At 39.0% G+C, this 19568-nt stretch overlaps 1 protein-coding gene across 1 annotated transcript; it reads left to right on the forward strand.

The window, feature by feature from the left end:
* The first annotated feature begins 298 nt into the window (after window positions 1-298).
* Window positions 299-10978, forward strand: ppm1da (protein phosphatase, Mg2+/Mn2+ dependent, 1Da). The gene is made up of 6 exons (XM_026924550.3): window positions 299-918; window positions 6823-7051; window positions 7191-7315; window positions 7429-7610; window positions 7737-7973; window positions 8115-10978. The coding sequence occupies exons 1-6, from the start codon at window positions 432-434 to the stop codon at window positions 8481-8483; spliced, it is 1629 nt and encodes a 542-aa protein (XP_026780351.3). The 5' UTR covers window positions 299-431; the 3' UTR covers window positions 8484-10978.
* The last annotated feature ends 8590 nt before the right edge of the window (window positions 10979-19568 follow it).

Consider the following 19568-nt stretch of genomic DNA (forward strand, 5'->3'; position numbering starts at 1 on the left):
GTATTAAAATTTTAAATACATCGCTCGAGGACAGAGAAAAGTCGTGAAAAGTCTGCTGTGGTTGTATACAAGACGTCAGATTTAATGTGCATATATTGTACATATATGTATATGATGTACATATTTAGTGTATATAATTTAAATAAGCAAATGACTTGGGTACATATACAAACAAGTATAAAAACGAATGAATTGAATATAAGAGGAATACATCTGAACTACATCGCATTATTGCTTTTGTGTACAAACTGCGCCATTGCCGATTGGGACTTTTATTTTCACCACTTCCGGGTTTTAAAACAGCCAACCGATGACGTCAGCGTATTCCGAGCATGCCTACAAAGGTCGAAAATAAACAAAGACCCAGAAAAGAGCCTTGCGCTATTTCAGTCTAAATTGCATTCGAGTCTGCATTTACCGCCCAGTTCACCATGGAAAACGTCTTTTCATGTCGAGCAAGTGTTTATTTAGACCAAGGAGGCAGGAAGTACATGGAGGATTTTGTTCAGATTAAACAGGATGATGAGCCGAGCGAGGACGAGCTGAACGCCGCTGCTGAGCGTGGCGAGACGGAAGTGGAGAACGCCTGCGAGAAACTTGAACACAGAGCCGCGGAACGGGCGCGGAGCCTTGCGGCGGAGGGGTCGCGACTGTCTCCGCCGAGATCCCGCGCCCCGCTGCTGCAGAGTGAGGAAGCTGATGGCGGCGCGGTGAGGAGCAGGCGTCGTTCCCGGGCTGTAGCTTTCTACGCGGTGTTTGATGGGCACGGCGGCCCCGACGCGGCGCGGTACGCCCAGACTCATCTCTGGGATCTGATTAAAAAACAAAGAGGCTTCTGGTCCACAGACGACGAAGAGGTTTGCGCTGCCATCCGGAAAGGCTTCATCGCCTGCCACCACGCCATGTGGAAGAAACTGCGTGAGTTAGCCCGTGTTTACTTGTTTTTGTGGGCTTTCTCACTGACACCGTCCTCCCTGTCCATCAAAAGCTTTGCGATATATTTTAACAGTATTTTTTCCGAATACATAATTACACAAATTAGAGCCTTAATTTGAACATAAATTTGTTGCACGATCACTGCTTCTCTTGAAGGAAAACTCCACCCTGATGCACGTTAAATATCTTCATGCTGCAATATTAGTGGTGTGCTTGGTGATTGTGTTGTTGTTGTTGTGTTAATTAGTGATGCATTTCCGTTATTTCCGTGAGAACTTCGCGGTTGTCTGCTGCTCTGACGTCACAGGGTGCAATTAGCGCGGTTACAGTGCAGTTTATGCTGCCTTCAAGTGCTATCGGATTTTTCGTGAATACCAGTTTCCCACTAGGAAGTTGCACATGAATGATCCCTCAAGTCGTAATTCCGACTGGGAAACTCGGGGATAATTCTGATACCCGAGTTTCCGAGATGGGAGGAGTCCTAAACTTTCAACATGGCAGAGGAGAGTACAGTTTCTGTGCTGAATGACAGGTTTTGTTCATTTTTCTAAATGCAGCTAAGTGTTAGCGCTTGTCGTTCTGGTCATATTCGTTTATGTACTATATCAGTAACCATTCTATGCATGTTGTACACTGTGAAAATAGCTTGTATTTGACCAAAATTACATTATTGTCAGCAAAGTAGCTAACTGAATAATGTGTTATGGTGTCAAAATAAGAGTAAAAGAAAAAAAAGAAATATGTATGAATGAACCTGGGGTCGTCCATGGTTCATGTTCTTTCAGACAACAAAGCGTGTGAACACTGCATACTCGTGATTACCACTTCAGAAGTGGGATCATTCCCATAGCACCTGAAGGCAGCATTAATAAGAGCTGCAAAAAACAAAAGGGCCAGGGCTTTGCTCAGTTACCATTTTCCAACAACGTTCAATGTCATGTTAATGAGAAATCCACTGTAGAAGTAGTGGAGACAGCCAGCGTTGGACTCAAAGTCCCAGAATGCAATGCGGCTATATAGCGCAGTTGCTCTGAGTTATGGTAGAGACTTGGTACGACTAGTTAGGGATCTATGAAATGATAAGTACAATGATGTTGATGATGGGATTAGCAGGAAAGTTGAAGCTTTGGAACCTGATCTGTTTGAACAGAGTGTACAGATGAGGAGGTGAGAGAGCTGGCCAGACTACAGGACTAAAGTGCTGCTGCATCAGTCTTTTTAGTTAGACACGAAGCAAGGGCTAATGCTGCATTCGACTTTCCTCGGAAGTCGGAGATCAGAATTACCTTATTTTCGAGCCCCGTGCTTTCGAGCTACAAAGTGAGAAAAACGTATGGACCCCTCCATGTTCTTCTTTTGTTAGCAACAAACTATCTATCTATGGGGGATATATGTTTACCTCTGCAAAAGAGCGATCTGTATAGTCAAAATTATAGATTTAACAAGCAAATATGTCTGTAAGTTCACTGATCTAAAACTAATACTTTTGTATATACAGCATAACTCATTAAAAGGTAAGAAGCGCTACTTTGTTTACTGTTCATGCTGTGGGCAGCCATGTTGATTTGATGTCACTTGACTATCCTGAGTTCCCGAGTAGGAATTTTCTTTGGTTTTTCCTAGCCGGAGGACAGAAATGAAGAGTTACGACCTCTAGTCAAATGCAGCATAAATCCCACTGGCACCACTGTTAATGTGTAGTTGATTGGCATTGTGGGTAATGTAGAAAACCTATAACCAAAGTGAAAATAGACCAACATGTTGAAAGAATTTCTAAAACCTATCTTCACTTGTAACTTATAGCCAACTCTATACTCCTGGGCAAAAAAAGGGGCCATGCCCAAAATGGCTATCTAATGGTTATCTAATGCAGGTTTTGTGTCTAGAAGATGTGTTAAAAAGCCAATGCTGTCTCAGAAAAACATTAAAGACTGAATGAAGTTTTTGGCAGAATATGGAAAGTTTGATTCAGAGTGGTTCAGCAGCATTGTGTGTGGAGTGATAAATCAAGATTTGAGTTGTATGGTGATGATCCAAAGAGGTGTCTTTGAAGATCTGGTGAGAAATACAGTAGTGTATAGTTGTGCATCTCTAGCACAGTTAAGCATGGAGGAAGAGGTGTCATGGTGTGGGGAGCCTTTTCAGCTGCTGGTACTGGTGAGCTTTTAATGCTTTGGAATACAGGAGGATATTGCAGAAAGGCTTGCTTCCCACAAATGAGAAGTTGTTTTTTAAAGAGGAATGATCTGATGTTATTTTTCAACAAGACAATTCTCCTGCCCACACTGCAAGGACCACCAAAAACTGGCTTGAGAATAAGTCCATCAGGCTCATGTTCTGGCCTGGTCAGAGCCCAGATTTGAACCCTATAGAGAATATTTGGTCTCACATTAAACACAAACTAACTGGGAGACATTTTTTAACTACTCAACTGTTTGAAGCCATCAACATTGAATGGAACAACATTGACTTTCTTTCTGTAAAAAGCTGTCTGCAAGTTTATCCACAAGGCTTAAACGTTTAAAGAAATCAAAGGGAAAAGCTATCCAATACTAAGTTACTTTATCAATTTGTTTAATTCTTGCTAATTTCCTGACCAGTTATTTGTTGTCAAGACCATTAAAAGTTTAATATTTTGCCATTCTTGGCTTGGCCCTTTTTTTTTTTTTTTGCCCAGGAGTGTAATCTTTTTCCATTAGTGACAAACAGTGAGAAATGTAGCAATATGATATTGTTAATGTGATCACATAAAAAGTGGAAATAGTTGCAGCCTGATTTTCTCTCTAACGTGTGCTGTCTCAACTTCTCAGTCAGGTTTTGAAAAATGGGTCAAAAAATACAAGTCCTGTGTGATCAGCCAGGAATGCCAGCAGTTTTCAGGGAAAAGTAGCTAATGCATGCTCAGAAATGAGCTTCATTGCATATTCATTGAATTGGCAGGATCGTTTGCCTGTCAAAATGTGTAACCAGAAGAAGGAAGGTTTTCTGAAGATACTTGGAATAGAACAGAATAAAATAGTTTTAGTTTATTTTAAAACAGAACACAAAACAATAGGTTATAACTTATTATAGAAAGATGTCATTGTTGGTCATGGTACCACAAACAAACCATTTATGTATTTACAAAATAGAGTCATACCATCTGTGGTCCATATTTACAAAATACTCTAAGAGAAACAATGAGTAGTAAGTAGACTGGAAATAGACATGAGGGAAAAGGTGACGGATGGAATAACTAGTTTTTATTACCTGTAAATATAGCCAAGAAGAGTTTAAAACAAAGAAGTACACGGTTTGGGACAAACAATGTTGAGTTACTGTAGCTTGCACAAGCACAACTCGGTCAGGCTTTACACATTAGTGCTGAGTCTGCCCTCAGTGTTCGCTCTCGCTCTATCTCTCTGTCTCTCTGTCTGTCTCTCTCTCTTTCTCTCTCTTTAAATGAAGTCAGTAAATGGCTTTCACCAAATCTAGCCAAAAGTCATTAATTTGAGCGGCACCGATATATGAAAGTTAGCAACAATGGCTAATGTGACATCCATGATTCTTTATATATATACAAGAAAAAAGGAGACAGAGACTCTAAACATAATGTCAAAAAATGAGAATAAAAGTAGAGTTGCTTGAAATGCCCAAAAGTGTAGAATTAAAATTGAATCATTAAGAATACATAATAAAAAATTAGTTGAGGACAAATAAAATGGTCAGAGATGGTGAAGATGTTTCAAAACCAGCCTTTCAGAACTATCCCAAAAATAGCTAAATGGTCAAACCAGTCTAGTCTCAAAATCGAAAATCTGACACTCCAAGTCACACCATGACTACCACTGCCAAATATATGTTATAATTTACAAAGTATCGTCATATAATATATCTTTATGACGCAGTATTAAGAACTGTTTTCCCAAACAATTCTTTCACCAAGGTCCTAAAGTGGTCTTTTACTATTTACTTAAATTGTCATAAATAAGGAATGCACATATGAATGAATTAACCAATTAATAGGTGTACAACTAAACTGCAGTCCATATACAAAATAGATTATTCATTTACTGTTTGCATGAAAGAAATTCAAGCTTTTCTATTCTGCCTGATATAATGACTGTTACATATGCAAAACGTTCAAGCCTCAGCATGTGGCAGAAATTCACATGCTTTCCAGTTTTACAGGAATCCATGGACCTGGCGACACCATTCAAAAGTGTTATTCAAGAATCTGTTTACCACAAAGTACCTGTCCCAGGATCCCTGGGTATGAGGCGGGAACTGAGTGAGAAACCAGTCCATCACAGGGCAAACCTTCACACTCTTTTACACCCAGTGACAATTCACTAGTCAATCCTTCTACTGGTATGTGTTTGGGAGGAAAGAGGAACCCAGAGGAAAACCACACAGACACATTGAGGACATGCACAGAAACTCCACACAGACAGGAACCTGAGCTGAGGCTCGAACTAGGCAACCTGGAGCTGTGAGGCAACAAGGAGTTATATGTACATGTTTTTTATCCTTATTTATGAGTGGTTGTAGAAATGTATGCCAAACCTCAATTTAAAAAAACTGACGATGAGAACCTCTAGATTTCAGCCAGCATTAAAGGTTTGAATCCATCTCTAGAGAAAAAAAGAAAAGTTGTGATCTATTGTGGCTGTATATAACCACTAAATACAGACATCCCCCTTTCCACGCTTTGCTGTATTATAGTATAACAACACGATTTCAGAGTCAGTCGGTTTTTAGGAAATAAGGTGGTCAGTTCCTGCGTTAGAAGACTAAACTAACTATGGCTAACAAACTACTACTAGCTATGATGCTGCATCGTTCTACAGTGCATTCATCATTCTCAGCTACACTAACATTTCATGATAAAGTCACAGACTGAGGGCTGTTTTACACTCACCCTCAGTGCATGAGGATGGGGAGGCAGGAGAGAAACTGTAATTACCTTTTAATTAAATACTAGTTAAAAACTATAATTAGAAGTAGACTTTAGGCATATTTAACACACAAAAGGAACAAAACTTTATATAAAAAAGTGAAAATTATGAGGATATGATGTGTGGTTTGGGGTTATTTCTGACTTCAGCTTCTGTTATACAGCTTGCTACATTTGCTGTATTGAAGCTGGTTAGTCCCTTAAATGTGCTACCTATGAAGATCCAGTACTCACAAAATTTCTAAAGCACTGGATCTCGAATGTTTTGAACATGTTGGTGGGTGTCATATTGTAGAAGCATTTTATCGTTTAATACTCAGTGTGATGTACTTCGGAGTGTGTCTGTTTTGTACAGAGGGCAAAGGAAAAAAGAAAAGGAAAAAGAAAAACGCTGCAAACCTGATCAATTAGAAGCATGACCAAAGTGCACTGTTTTTCTTGTCAATATCAAGAGCATATCACAGAAGAGATACTTGTTGAATCAACACTTGCTTTTTTAAATACTTACACAGAATGTAAGACTTTGTAAGTCTTTCCAAATTTAGTTGCTAAGGTTTATATTCTGTACATAGTGTCTTCACCGGGAGCCCATTAAAAGGAAGAAGAAAGCAAATCAGAGTGTGATCCTGATTAAACATGTTCATTATGATAGCAGCTACATCATCTGTGTAAAGCCTTACACTCTGAATGTGCAGATATGTGCAAAACACCATGATTGTGTTTTTCTGTAAATAAATTCATGATAAAAGAATCATGTTTATGTCTCAAACGTATGGCTCAGAAGAAACCAGGATGCTAGAATTTTATTACAGAAGAGGAATTGTATTACAGATACCACCCAGAGAAACTAACAATGCATATGACTTGTAAAGGAAGTAGAGATCAGTGTTCGAAGTAGTCATGTTTTCAATTCATGATTCATGATGGGATGTGTCTTATGATCCTTGCAGCGGAATGGCCGAGGACAGCGACTGGCCTCCCTAGCACATCTGGAACAACTGCAAGCGTTGTTGTGATTCGCCGTGATCGTGTGTATGTGGCCCATGTTGGAGACTCGGCTGTGGTTTTAGGGGTGCAGGACAGTCCCGCTGATGAGGTGCTTCGAGCAGAAGAAATCACACAAGATCACAAACCTGAGCTACCCAAAGAGAGGAAAAGAATCGAGGGACTGGGAGGGAGGTGAGTCGCACACACACACACTCGCACTCTCTTACTTCACTGATGTAAATAGTTTGAGCTTATTGTAAGAATTGGATGGAGGAAAAATCCAAGGATCGTTGTTGCTAAAACCTTTTGACTTTTTTCTTATCTGCTTCAGTGTGATTAAAAAATCTGGGGTGAATCGAGTGGTGTGGAAGAGACCCAGGCTCACTCACAATGGACCAGTCAGAAGAAGCACAGTCATTGATCAGATTCCTTTCCTCGCTGTAGCTCGAGCTTTAGGTGAGTTTGGTAATGCTGAATAACTGCTGACCTAGTGTTAATATTCCTGATAACAATGAAAAGCTTCATCATTTGTACAGTCTAATTGTGTCAATCTGGCTTTGGCAATGCAGGTGATCTATGGAGTTATGACTTCTACAGTGGTGAGTTTGTAGTTTCGCCTGAGCCTGACACTGCTGTTATCAAGTTGGATCTAAAACGGCACCGCTACATCATCCTGGGCAGCGATGGCCTTTGGAACATGGTTTCACCACAAGAAGCAGTATCCATGTGTCAGGAGACCGATAGGGCCAAGGTGAGATTGGTTATTAGCAGACTGTTTGTGATGCACTTTTATTAATACTGTGAGGTTTTAGATTTTTTTTTTTCTTTAACTGAAGGAATGTGTCTTAAAGACTTTGTACTCCACATGTGCCCACAGACCAAGTGCCAAAAGACAAGGGAACATATTTGTAGTGCTCAGGAGCTGGTGAACCAAGCCCTTCAAAGATGGAGTCAGCGCTTGCTTCGTGCCGACAACACCAGCGCTATAGTCATTTGCTTGGAGCCAATAGGGACGTTTTCTGAACCTTTGCCCCCATATGAAGTTGTGTACAACCTGCAGGGAGCAAAGTCATGCACTACTACAGAGTCTCCATCCAGCACTCCACACATCAAGGTTCGTATCACTACCAGTGAGCATTACATCGTCAGATACTGCTGACAAAGCTTTCTAATAGACTTTATGTATATTGGACATGCATCATGGCCTAAATGACAAACCCGATATGCAATATGCATTTGTTTAACTGTTTTGTAGGAGGCAGATGTGTCTTCTCCTGGTTGTGAACCGGAATCGTTGGGCCAACGAATTGCTGACAGTGGAACGGGCGATTCTGAATCATCAGAGTCTGACTTTCCTAGCAAAGATCTCAGCGATGAGAGCTTGAATACTGACAAGAATAGTGACATAGTGCCCACTGGCAAACGGATGCTGGAGGATCTCTCCATCCCTGCAGGAAAGAGGGCACGTCGTAGTCTTCCTCACAGCCACGCTTCCTCATGCACTACTCGTCGGAGGTACAGTGAGCGTCCATCTCTGAGACGTGGGAGCAAAAATCAGAAGCAGTCCAACAAAGTACAAGGTCTCTTACAGGAGCACGGAAATGCTACTGTATGTGTTTGCTAACATTCGTCTTGTGTGTGGTTTTTGACGCGCTCTCACACTTGGGATGGATGGTCACAAACTCAGATTAACTTCTTATAAGCTACTGAGGAACCAGGCTCTAAAGTTAGAAGGTAAAAATGTAAGAATGGATTGATTTTAGGAGTAAAGCAGGCATGACAATGCAATATAGTGTACTGCTTTTCATCTGGCATATTGTGGTAAACCTGTTGTGTTCCAATTTTTTCTGGGTCATGTAAAATAATGGAGGATCTGTTAAATGCCCCAAATTTCTGTGTCGCTTATCACCTTCTCTATAGTGTTTATGTTCAATCTTGTAATGCTGCAGTCCAATCACCTACACATTTTTGGCCTTGTATGTACTTGGGGCTCAGACACTTTATGTTGAAGAATTCCTGCTGTCTTCCATTCGTCGTAGTGGAAGGATCATGTGAAAAATTCAACAGAAGAATGCATATCTTCCGGGAAGATATTTCTCCTCGCAGATGACATGTACATATTCCAAAGAACAATTTTAAAGAGTGACAATTTACTTTGAGCAATTCAATAGTCTATGTATTTTTATACACTTTGTTTTACAGAACAAAGAAGGCACACAGTTTCTACTAGCATGGAATCTTAATCTCTTGTCATTATGTATGATCTTACCTCGTCAAACAAGCAAGAAATATATACACGTCAAAGTCGAAGTTTTAAATACGTATTAGCATTATCCAGCATCTCATTTCCAGGTCAATGTTTGTTATATTGGGTTTATTGTTTTTTAAAGTTGTTTTTTTTTTCCTATCTGTGAGACTTTCATGTGCAACTTAAGGTGCTGCTATGTTTAACCAGGTAAATAAAAAAACTTGATAAATTAAATTAAAATGTGTTGACTTGCCACCCAATGTTTTGTGGTATACAAGTAGAACAAGCTTTCCAGAGTGACCAGCTCTCATCTTAATACACGAAATATATTCCTTAGCAGAGCTGCTATGTTCAGGATATATCTAACTAGCTAACAGTAGTGTCATTATCTAGCTAACTAACAATGACCACTAGCTAACATCTGGCATTAGCTATCTAACTATAGCCACAGTTCATTCAACTGATGTAGTCTACAGTGGGAACTCGGAAGTGGAAACACCCATGCAAGCCATTTGTGTTGTCACTCCAACCTGAAGTGCTTAAAAGCCTTTAAAGGGCACTTCTCAGTTGTCTGTTTTGAATTGAACCATTGGATATACCAATATTCTATATTAAAAATATCCACTATAAATATACCTATAAATATAGGTCAAGAAAGTGTACTTTATATATACCGATCAGCCATAACATTAAAACCACCTGCCTAATATTGTGTAGGTATCACTTGTACCAACAAAACAGCTCTGACCCGTTGAGGCATGGACTCCACAAGACCTCTGAAGGTGTGCTGTGGTATCTGGCACCAAGACGTTGCAGTAGATCCTTTAAGTCCTGTAAGTTGCAAAGTGGACCTCTATGGATCGGACTTGTTTGTCCAGCACTTCCCATTAATGCTAAATCAGACTGAGATCTGGGGAATTTGGTGGCCAAGTCAACACCTTGAACTCTGTCAGGTTCTCAAACCATTCCTGTACAATATTTGCAGTGTGGCAGGGCACATTATCTTGCTGAAAGAGGCCACTGCCGTTATGGCAGAAGAACATTGCCCAGAGCATCACACTTCCTCCACCGGCTTGCCTTCTTCCCATAGTGCATCCTTGCGCCATCTTTTCCCCAGGTAAGCGACGCACACGCACCCGGCCGTCCACATGATGTTAAAGAAAACGTGATTCATCAGACCAGGCACCTTCTTCCATTGCTCCATGGTCCAGTTCTGATGTTCATGTGCCCATTCTAGGTGCTTTCAGCTTTGGACAGGGGTCAGCATGGGCACTCTGACCAGTCTGCAGCTACGCAGCCAAATACGCAGCAAGCTGCGATGCGCTGTGTTTTCTGACACCTTTCTATCATAGCCAGCATTATCTCTTAGCATTATCTCTTATTAGCTCTTCTGTGGGATTCAACCAGACAGGCTGGCCTTCGCTCTCCACGCCCATCAGTGAGCCTTGACCGCCCATGACCCTGTCACCGGTTCACCCGCCCTTGCACACCAGGAACACCCCACAAGACCTGGCATTTTGGATATACTCTGACCCAGTCACCTAGCCATCACAATTTGGCGCTTGTCAAAGTCACTCATATCCTTAAGCTTGCCCATTTTTCCTGCCGCCAACAGATCAACTTCAAAAACTGGCTGTTCACTTGCTGTCTAATATATCCCACCCCTTGAAAGCTGCCATTGTAACAAGTTAATCAATGTTATTCCTGTCAGTGGTTTTAATGTTATGGCTTATTGATGTATAACGGAAACTAGTAACAGCATGCCTATAGTTGAGCTCTTAGTCTGAAAACATCAACCACTGCATTCATGTTTGCCTGTGGATACTATGAATATTAACATTAATTAAAGTTAACACTTATCATATAAAATACATTAGACTTCATTTTTTTCCACAACACTTGTTATTTACAAACTCTTGTATTGTCTGCTCTGTGTTTATTTATGCCACCAAAATAATTGGTACATCTGTGGACTAATGAACCTTTCTGAAGCACAGAAGTCATTTTTAATGGACCAAGTTAAAATTGGATCATTTCCAGCTGAAATTTGGCATATAATCGACCATGATTAATTGACTGATTGATTTGATTGATTTATCTGTGTGTGATATGTCTATTTAGAAACAAATGTATTGCTCACTCCATTGCATCTCTGTTACATTAACACTGCTGCTTTAATGTAGTTGATAGTTGATATATTAAAAATGGAGCTATTCTGCCATAGTGGTATTAGCCAGGTTTCTTTAAAAAAAAAAAAAAAAAAAAAAAAAAAAAGTTATTATTATTGGGCCCAACACATAGCTTGGAACCTTCTTGTTTTCTTTAGAAATTTTTTTTTCACTTTCTTAGGGGTCCAAGCACTGAAGGTGATGGGATCCTATTGGTTTTTTTCATGTTTTTCTTCTTCATTTTCTACTTCTTCTTCTTCTTCTTTCTCCTCCTCGTCCTCGTCCTCCTCCTCTCTCTGATCGGCCCAATGGTGGCACTGTAGTGCATGGTTTTACATTTTGGCCAATATCTCATGAACCTTAAATCCTACTGATTCCTTGGGATCTCCCAAACAAAAAAAGTCTCAAGAACAATTTAGCTCCACCCACTCAGATTTTTAGCTAATTTGCATAACATGCAGAACCTACTTTTGCAAACTAAGTTCCTATGTTCCCAAAGCTGATGTCAAACTACTAGGGAGAGTTTACCCTCCATAATTATCAAAACAGGTCAACATTTGTAAACAATATGGCCACCTCAAGCTAATCAAATCTAGAGAAGCAGAACCAGGTTTCAACAGGAATATAACAGGGTTAAACTTGTTAAATTTGAATGGTAGGTTCCACTAGGAACCCAGGAGTAAGTGAGACGATCTCACTCGAACTGACCACCGGGGACACTATTCATGTTTTTTGCATGTGAAAACAAGCGTATCTCTTGTTAAATAAGGTGTACAGTGAAACTTCTTTTTTTTTTTCCTGTTATTTGTTTTCTTACACCATAAAAATTTGTTTTTTGGACCAGAGCTCCATCCACTCAAATGTATTTGTGTAATATGCAGAATCTACTTACGTGAACTAGTCCTAGGACCTTTTGCCACATGTTCACTCAAGTCTGAACCTCAATGATTATCAAAAAGATGTTGAGATTTGTAAATGACATGGCTGCCCCATGCCAATCATTGCATGGTAGAGCTTAATTTACTCAAACAGCTATTAAAGAGGGTTGTCACTGTGCTATCACCACCAACCTTGTCATAAGGGGGCACTATTTATGTTTATGTATGTAAAAAGAAACATCTCTTGTAAAATAGTGTACTGTGATTTTTTTTCTGCTGAATCTGTGGCTTATGTTGCCATTTTGCAGTTGTAACACAGACACCTAAAATATATGATAATTTGATCATTTTCCTAATATATGCAAAACCTACTTCTGTGAACTAGTCCTAGGATTTTTGCAAAATTGGTTAAAATTACTTGGCAGTGTCTGAAAGTCAATAAATAACAAAAAATGTTGAGGTTAGTAAATAACAAGGCCACCACAGGCCACTCAAATATTGCAAGGTAGAGCTTAATTCACTCAAACAGCTACAATACATGGCATTTTACAGTGATTCGCATGAGGCTGAAAGCCTTATTCAGGAATAAATGCTGAGGCCGTCTGTCAAAATTGTGGTGTGGATATCTACAGGGGGCAGGGTTAGGTTCCTATAACTGTTTCTCAGGCCCTCTAAGTCCAATCATGCTGAAATTTGGTGTATTGCATCGTTGTACTAATCTACCTGGTTACTTCAAAAACATAGCTGCCGTCGGCCAGTTAGCTTGCAGTAAGCACTTCACAGTGTTAGCATCGAGATACGTCACAAAACTTTAACAGTATGTTAATCTATGGTTGCTTTAGTGTTCTATGCAACTTGGTAATAACTAGCCATTAGGGGCACTATTTGCAAAGGGTGCTTGGCAAGACTGCTGCTTGTGGCTCTCTCTCTCTCTCCCTCTATATATATATATATATATATATATATATATATATATATATATATATATATATATATATGTATATATATATATATATGTATATATATATATATATGTATATATATATATATATATATATATATATATATAGTTGTTAACAAAGTTCATATTTTGTCATAAATTATATTTGACATGTAACTGTTGAAGATTATTGGACCTTGTTGTTGTAGTACCATTGTTGTACAGAAAAAAAATGAACAGTGAAGGAGAAAGAAAAATAAATGTGGATACTGAAGTTTCACAATGTATGCATTGTAAAGCAACTAATAAAATATTGTTATGAAACCAGTCCTTTTATATTAATTATCTTGGTTATTCCAACTAAAATTAAAACGATTAAAACTAAAATTATTTGTTTATGGAAATTAAGATAGCTTAATTGGAAATTTTGATATGTTGTAATTACATAACAAAAAAATATAGGAAGCCACCATACTCTATCATACTAGACTAAGAGACTTTTTAACGTTATGCCTTTTATAATAGTTTTATAAAGATTTATACATTTTGCATATTGCAGGGGTCTAATTCGTATGTTTTAAACTTACTCGCGCCGAAATCCTTACGCATGCGCAGTACAGATCAGGGGGCTTTTCACGAACCGCGTCGCCGCATAATTTGCAATGCGCATGCGCGATACAGATTGACTCGCGACACGGTCCAGCGTCACATCACTAGGTGGCGGTAATGAACAATACATCTTTGCGACACTCGTCTTAGGCGAAGAAGAAGAAGAAGAAGAAGAAGAAGAAGAACAACAACAACAACAACAACAAACAGCAAATATTAATATAAATATGTCATATATTATATGAAGGCAGTGCAGTTTAAAATATTTTTAAAGGAAAATTTAATATTCTATTGAAAGAAAGTGTTAAACATTCAGTAAAACAAATCTAGTTGCTGTAGGTAATACAGATAAAGAAATGTCATGTAGTGCCTTTGGTTTTATGTCTGTAAATTCCTACAATCAGAAAAAATTACTTTTTTTGCAGAAAATCATTAAATTCTGACAAGACACTACTTTTCAAAATCTAAGTATGGATAATAGAATGTCATTGTGCATTTGGTTTAACTCTACATTTTAAAAAAAACTTTTTGTATTTTGTAGGTATAATAGTTATATAGTGTATTTGGTTTTATGTGTGATGAAGGCAATCTTTATGAGAAAACAAGTAAGCCCTGGAAAGCCATCACTGATTTCTTTCAATCGAAAACTAGGGGTTTAATCAATTTTTGAAGAGTTTTTTCTGACCGCAATTCCTCAGCTGTACGCAGAACATAGTGAGGAGTGCAATAAAAACCAAAGCAATGAAACAAAATTGTAAACCCACTCAGCTAGTGCAGGATTTCTCAAAGATTTTGAAGTCGGAGTCCTTTTAACTGTAAAATAAAATCCACTGACCACCTCAAGTACAGATTTATTTTATGAACCTAATACAACTATTCAAATATTAATCTCATTTATTTAAATTTGCACAGTAATATACTGGTTCACAGCTATACACAGGTCTCCGGTGACATTCAGTAATTTTTCCATTTATTTCACTTTTAAATACTGACATTAGTAGTGGTGATGTACAGAAAGTTTGCATGCACCTAGGTTAAAGATACTCAGTCTCAGTTTTTCACTCCACACATCTCATGTTACCATACATTTCTTTTGGCAAGTCAGTTAGGGCCACTACTTTGTTCACATCGAAGGTAATTTTAAAACATTTGATTAGAGATTGATTTATTTCAGCTTTAATTCAGTGTAACAGAATTCCAGTCTTCTGATTAAAGATTCCAGAAAATGATGTCATGACCAAAATCTCCTGATTGACCAATTGTCATAATAGAGTTAATTTGGAGTGCAGTTGTGGCTATATTTAAGTGCCTACTTTTAGAGTAAGTGCCTTTTGCCTTCATACCATGGGAAAGTCCAAGCAACTCAGCTCAGACCTCAGGAAAAATAATCATGGCCCTCCTCAAGTCTGATTCTTTCTTTAGAGCAACTTTCAAACAGCCGAATGTACCATGAGCATCTGCACAATCAATTGAATGCACATATAAAAATCTTCATTATGGCCACATCATGTAACCTCTCAAGGCACCCAGATTTCTCATCAGTTAATCATTTTTGATATTTTATTTTATAAATTTCCTGCCAACTACGTCTTTTTTCGCAAAATTACTGGCCACAGCAACATACAAAATGAACTTTGATATTTATTAGTTGAGTCCCTGAAAGATGTTCATTTTTCAGCTTTGAGCGTCCAATCTGCCCAGGATCGAAAGGTTTCTGTGCCTGCCCCAGTACAAGCTGGAGAGAAGGTAGTAACTGAGAAAACTGGTATCTTTGGGTCATTAGCCACCCATTATGATGGGTCTTATTCAGTCATTCTGACAACTCTAACATCCCTGCTAGTGGAACTTAAGCCTGGCAGAACCAGGTGATTACACTTATCTCATATTTAAACTTCTTTCAAATGCTAGTAACAAAAAAAAATCTTTGTCAGGTTGGTGATTAAGCAGTTGTCCAGTCTGTCTGAGGTGATGCAAATACTGACGTTGCATCTTCCTTTTGGAGTCTGTAATGTATTTTATTAAATTAATGTTTGAGTGTTTCTTTCGTTTTGTCACTCTACACTGTTTATACACAGTAGGTGCAGCCTGGCTGGTTTGACTGCCTTTGGTTCAACAAACTGGCAGTTTGCTCACTGAAAGGCTTCCCTTCTGGACAAATGAAGGAGTCCACCTGAACTCATGCAGGACAGCAGTCTCAGCTGATAAAAACTCTGGCTAAACAATATCCAGGTAATAAAGGCAGTCAGATGACGTGCTAGTCTCTCTGTCCAACAGCCTTTCTGTAAAGCCACGAGGGGCAGAAGAGAGAGATTCTGGAGCAGATTTAATAAGATCAAGATCACTTCATTGTAAATAAACCAGTCGTGGCCTAATGGTTAGAGGCTCGGCCTTGTAACTTGTAACCCGAAGGTGAACCTGAAGGTCGTAGGTTCGAGTCTCAGGTCCAGCAGGGATTGTAGGTGGGGGGAGTGAATGACCAGCGCTCTCTCCCACCCTCAGTACCACGACTGAGGTGAGACCCTTGAGCAAGGCACCGAACCCCCAACTGCTCCCTGGGCGCCGCAGCAAAAAAGGCTGCCCACTGCTCCGGGTGTGTGTTCACTACTGTGTGTGTGCACTTGGATGGGTTAAATGCAGAGCACAAATTCCGAGTATGGGTCACCATACTTGGCCACAAGTCACTTCACTTCACTTCACTTCACTGCTGTATAATAGTTCATTTACTGATGCATTTTTCTCATAATCATTTCCATATTTACATTTACATTTTGTCTTATTCATTCCTTTTTTTTTGTCTTATTCATTGTGACTTATGTTTTTATTGTTGATGTTTTGTAATGGTAAGGTAGTAAGGGTAATAAGGGTAGTAACTTTGCTATGTCATGATGACCAGTTTAATCACCTACTGGAGTTTTGATCTTACTAGTTTTAATGACCCAGACTGTGCTTGTAACCCCACTGAGTCTGTTTGAAAGGGTCATGTTGGTCTTTGTTGTTGTCACTGTAATAGTATTGAATCTTGTCATTCTGTGTTGCATACTTCTCACTACCATCCTCGTATGTGGTCTCTGCTCTACCAAACCTTCTGAAGAACATGTCAAGTTAATGAATACCAGGGTTAAGAATGATAGTGTTATGTAAAAGGGGTTCTGAAGGATTTGCATACGGGGTCAGCTTATGACAAACTGTTATTTATGTAGGAGCTAGCGTGTGTATGCGTTTTGAACTTGTATGAACTTCATCTTTGTTCTCTGCAGTGAGATTTGCAGGGCGATAATCACAGGGGTTACTCAAGGTCTTTACAGCACATGGTTCCTTCCTAAAAACATCTAATTAGTTTTCTCCTTCATACTCCTGCTCACGTGTGAGTTGCAGGTATGGTGTTCTAGGGTGTACCAATCATTAAATGATGAATAATACACGGTAATGTTTCTTAGGCAATGATTTTGCTCTGTTTCACACTACATAATTACATGTAACAACAAAGGGAACCTCTGAAAATCTTTGAAAATACTTGCTACATGCTTCATTTTTGTCATGTAATAAACTCTGACTGAATTTATACTCTGTTTGCCTCACTTTTTACACAAGTTGTGTAAGATAACAGGAACCGCTGGGGACATCAAGGGGAGCGAAGCTCATGGCTCTCACTGTGATTTGCTGGAGTCCCAGAGCCAAGGAATATGCCTAAGGAATAGCTTTGTACACCTTTCCATACTGATGTATTTCAATAGCTTACTTTCTCATCTCTTCTGGAATTTCTTTTGATTGTGCCAATATGCACTAAACCTTGATTAGATTCAACAGGGCTGGCAGTAATCAAGCCTGGGTTTGGCTAGTCATATTTAACCCAATTACCAAGTAAATTTTATTAACTGACTGATTGAGTAACTAAGGGGCAGTTACTTTTTCACAGAGGGCCAGCTGGTGTTGGATACCTTTTTTACTTCAAAAAATGAAATGATCATTTAAAAACAGAATTCTGTGTTTACTCAAGTTGTTTTTGTCTTGTATTAAATTTTGTTTGAAGATCTGAAACAAGGGTAACTAATATGCAAACATAGAAGAAATCAGGAAGAAAGCAGGAAGTGGCAAATACTTTTTCATGGCATTGTAGTAGCAAGTTTGTATAGTCATGATTCAGAGAATGTTCCCCATTCTCTGAATAATCTCGGCTTATTGCAAGATTCCTGTGATGTTCAAATTTAAAGGTTACCAGAGGGTTAGGGCAATACTCTCTGTATGATTCCTGGGTAGTATAAAGTTTCTCAGAGGGTTAAAAAATTTAAAGGTTATCAGAATGTTCAGGGAACATTCTCTGAACCATCCTGAATTAGTGCAAGGTTCCTGAGAGTTTCAAATAATTTAAAGATTACCAGAACCTTATTGGAACAAACCATCCCAGCTTAGTGAAAGGTTCTTCAGAGGTTCAAACAATTTGAATGTAACCAGAACCCTAGGCCAAGGTTCTTCAAATCATTCCAGGGTTACAGCAAGAGTGTTGCAAGGTTCACATACTTTTTGTATTTATTTGAAGTGATGCTCCCCTGCCCCCATTTTCTTCCCAATTTAGTTACCTGCCAATTCCAACCCACCAGCCAGCGCACCCCTATCATACAACAGCTACCACATGGGAAAGGTGAAGGCTAACCTGTGCTTCCTCCAAGACACGTGATGTCAGCATCTTCCCTAACTTCTGCATATGCTGTGTCACAGGGCATTGTAACACACTCAGAGAAAAGCACTATGAGCTCACAGCCCACAGTTGGTTACTGTCACTGTGATTGATGGGAGAGAGAGCATGCCATCATACCCACCCACAGTGCAGGGCCAGTTTTGCTCCATGGTCACAGATTGCTGTGGTATTGTCAGGATTTGAACTTATGACCTCCTGATGATAGGGTGCTCAGGAGCCCTAGGTACAAATAATCTAATGGTTTCCAAAATGTTAGGGTTATGTTCTCTGAACAATCCCAGCTTAATACATGGTTTATGAGAAGTTCAAATGATGTAAATGTTACCAAAATGTTAGGGGAACATTCTCCAAAACATAGCAGGTTAGTGCAAGTTTCCTGAACGGTTAAAATAATTTAAATGTTAACAGAACATTAGAGGAACATTATCTGAACCCAGGGTTACCGCAAGGTTCAAATAATGTCTACCAGAATGTTAGGGGAACCTTCTCTGAACCATAGCGGGCTACTGTAAGACTATTTAAAAGTTCTGGAAACATTCTCTGAACCATAATACACAACAGCAATGGGATGTTATATTCCTGGAAAACCATACAGGAGCTAAAAAAAGATTTCTTCTCAGAATTTTTCAGGAACCAAAAACAAATGTTCCCAGAACATTCTGGGAACCAATAATTATTAGCTGGGTAAGCAGCTTGGCCTGTGTTTTGGCAGCTGGTAGCTGGTCAGACCAAGCTGGATTTTCAGTAGAGTTTTGCACTGAACACATGTCGGCTGTCCACATTTCCATGAGCACACACACACTGAGCTTTTTAGAGTAACATTCTGTCCCTAACATTCTGTTGCTTAAGTTTTGTAAATAAGATCCTGATGTGTATTTATAGTTAACAGTTCACTAACTGAATATAATACAAATTGAATATAATACAAAGCTGATATAACTGAATATAATACAAAGTCATTCATGAAAGAATGCAATTTATTTAAAAAAAAAATAGAAACACTGATCATCACTGAAGAATTACCCTGAGCATAGAACTGAAAGTTTAATTTTGGTAAGTGTAACTTTTATTTTGAAGGGACTCTGTTTCACTCGTCCTGGAAAAACTAAAGTTGCAAAATTCACACCGTTTCACTGATTGTTAACGCATCGCGTACCGGAAGTATATGTG

This window comes from Pangasianodon hypophthalmus, chromosome 14 (assembly GCF_027358585.1).
Source record: "Pangasianodon hypophthalmus isolate fPanHyp1 chromosome 14, fPanHyp1.pri, whole genome shotgun sequence".
Lineage (NCBI taxonomy): Eukaryota > Metazoa > Chordata > Actinopteri > Siluriformes > Pangasiidae > Pangasianodon > Pangasianodon hypophthalmus.

Bases quoted from the DNA above. Each gene is read 5' to 3' on its own strand.
- ppm1da (XM_026924550.3), top strand. From the start codon at position 432: ATGGAAAACGTCTTTTCATGTCGAGCAAGTGTTTATTTAGACCAAGGA. The intron at 919-6,822 runs GTGAGTTAGCCC...TGATCCTTGCAG, and splicing joins CGCCATGTGGAAGAAACTGC to CGGAATGGCCGAGGACAGCG. The intron at 7,611-7,736 runs GTGAGATTGGTT...ATGTGCCCACAG, and splicing joins AGGAGACCGATAGGGCCAAG to ACCAAGTGCCAAAAGACAAG.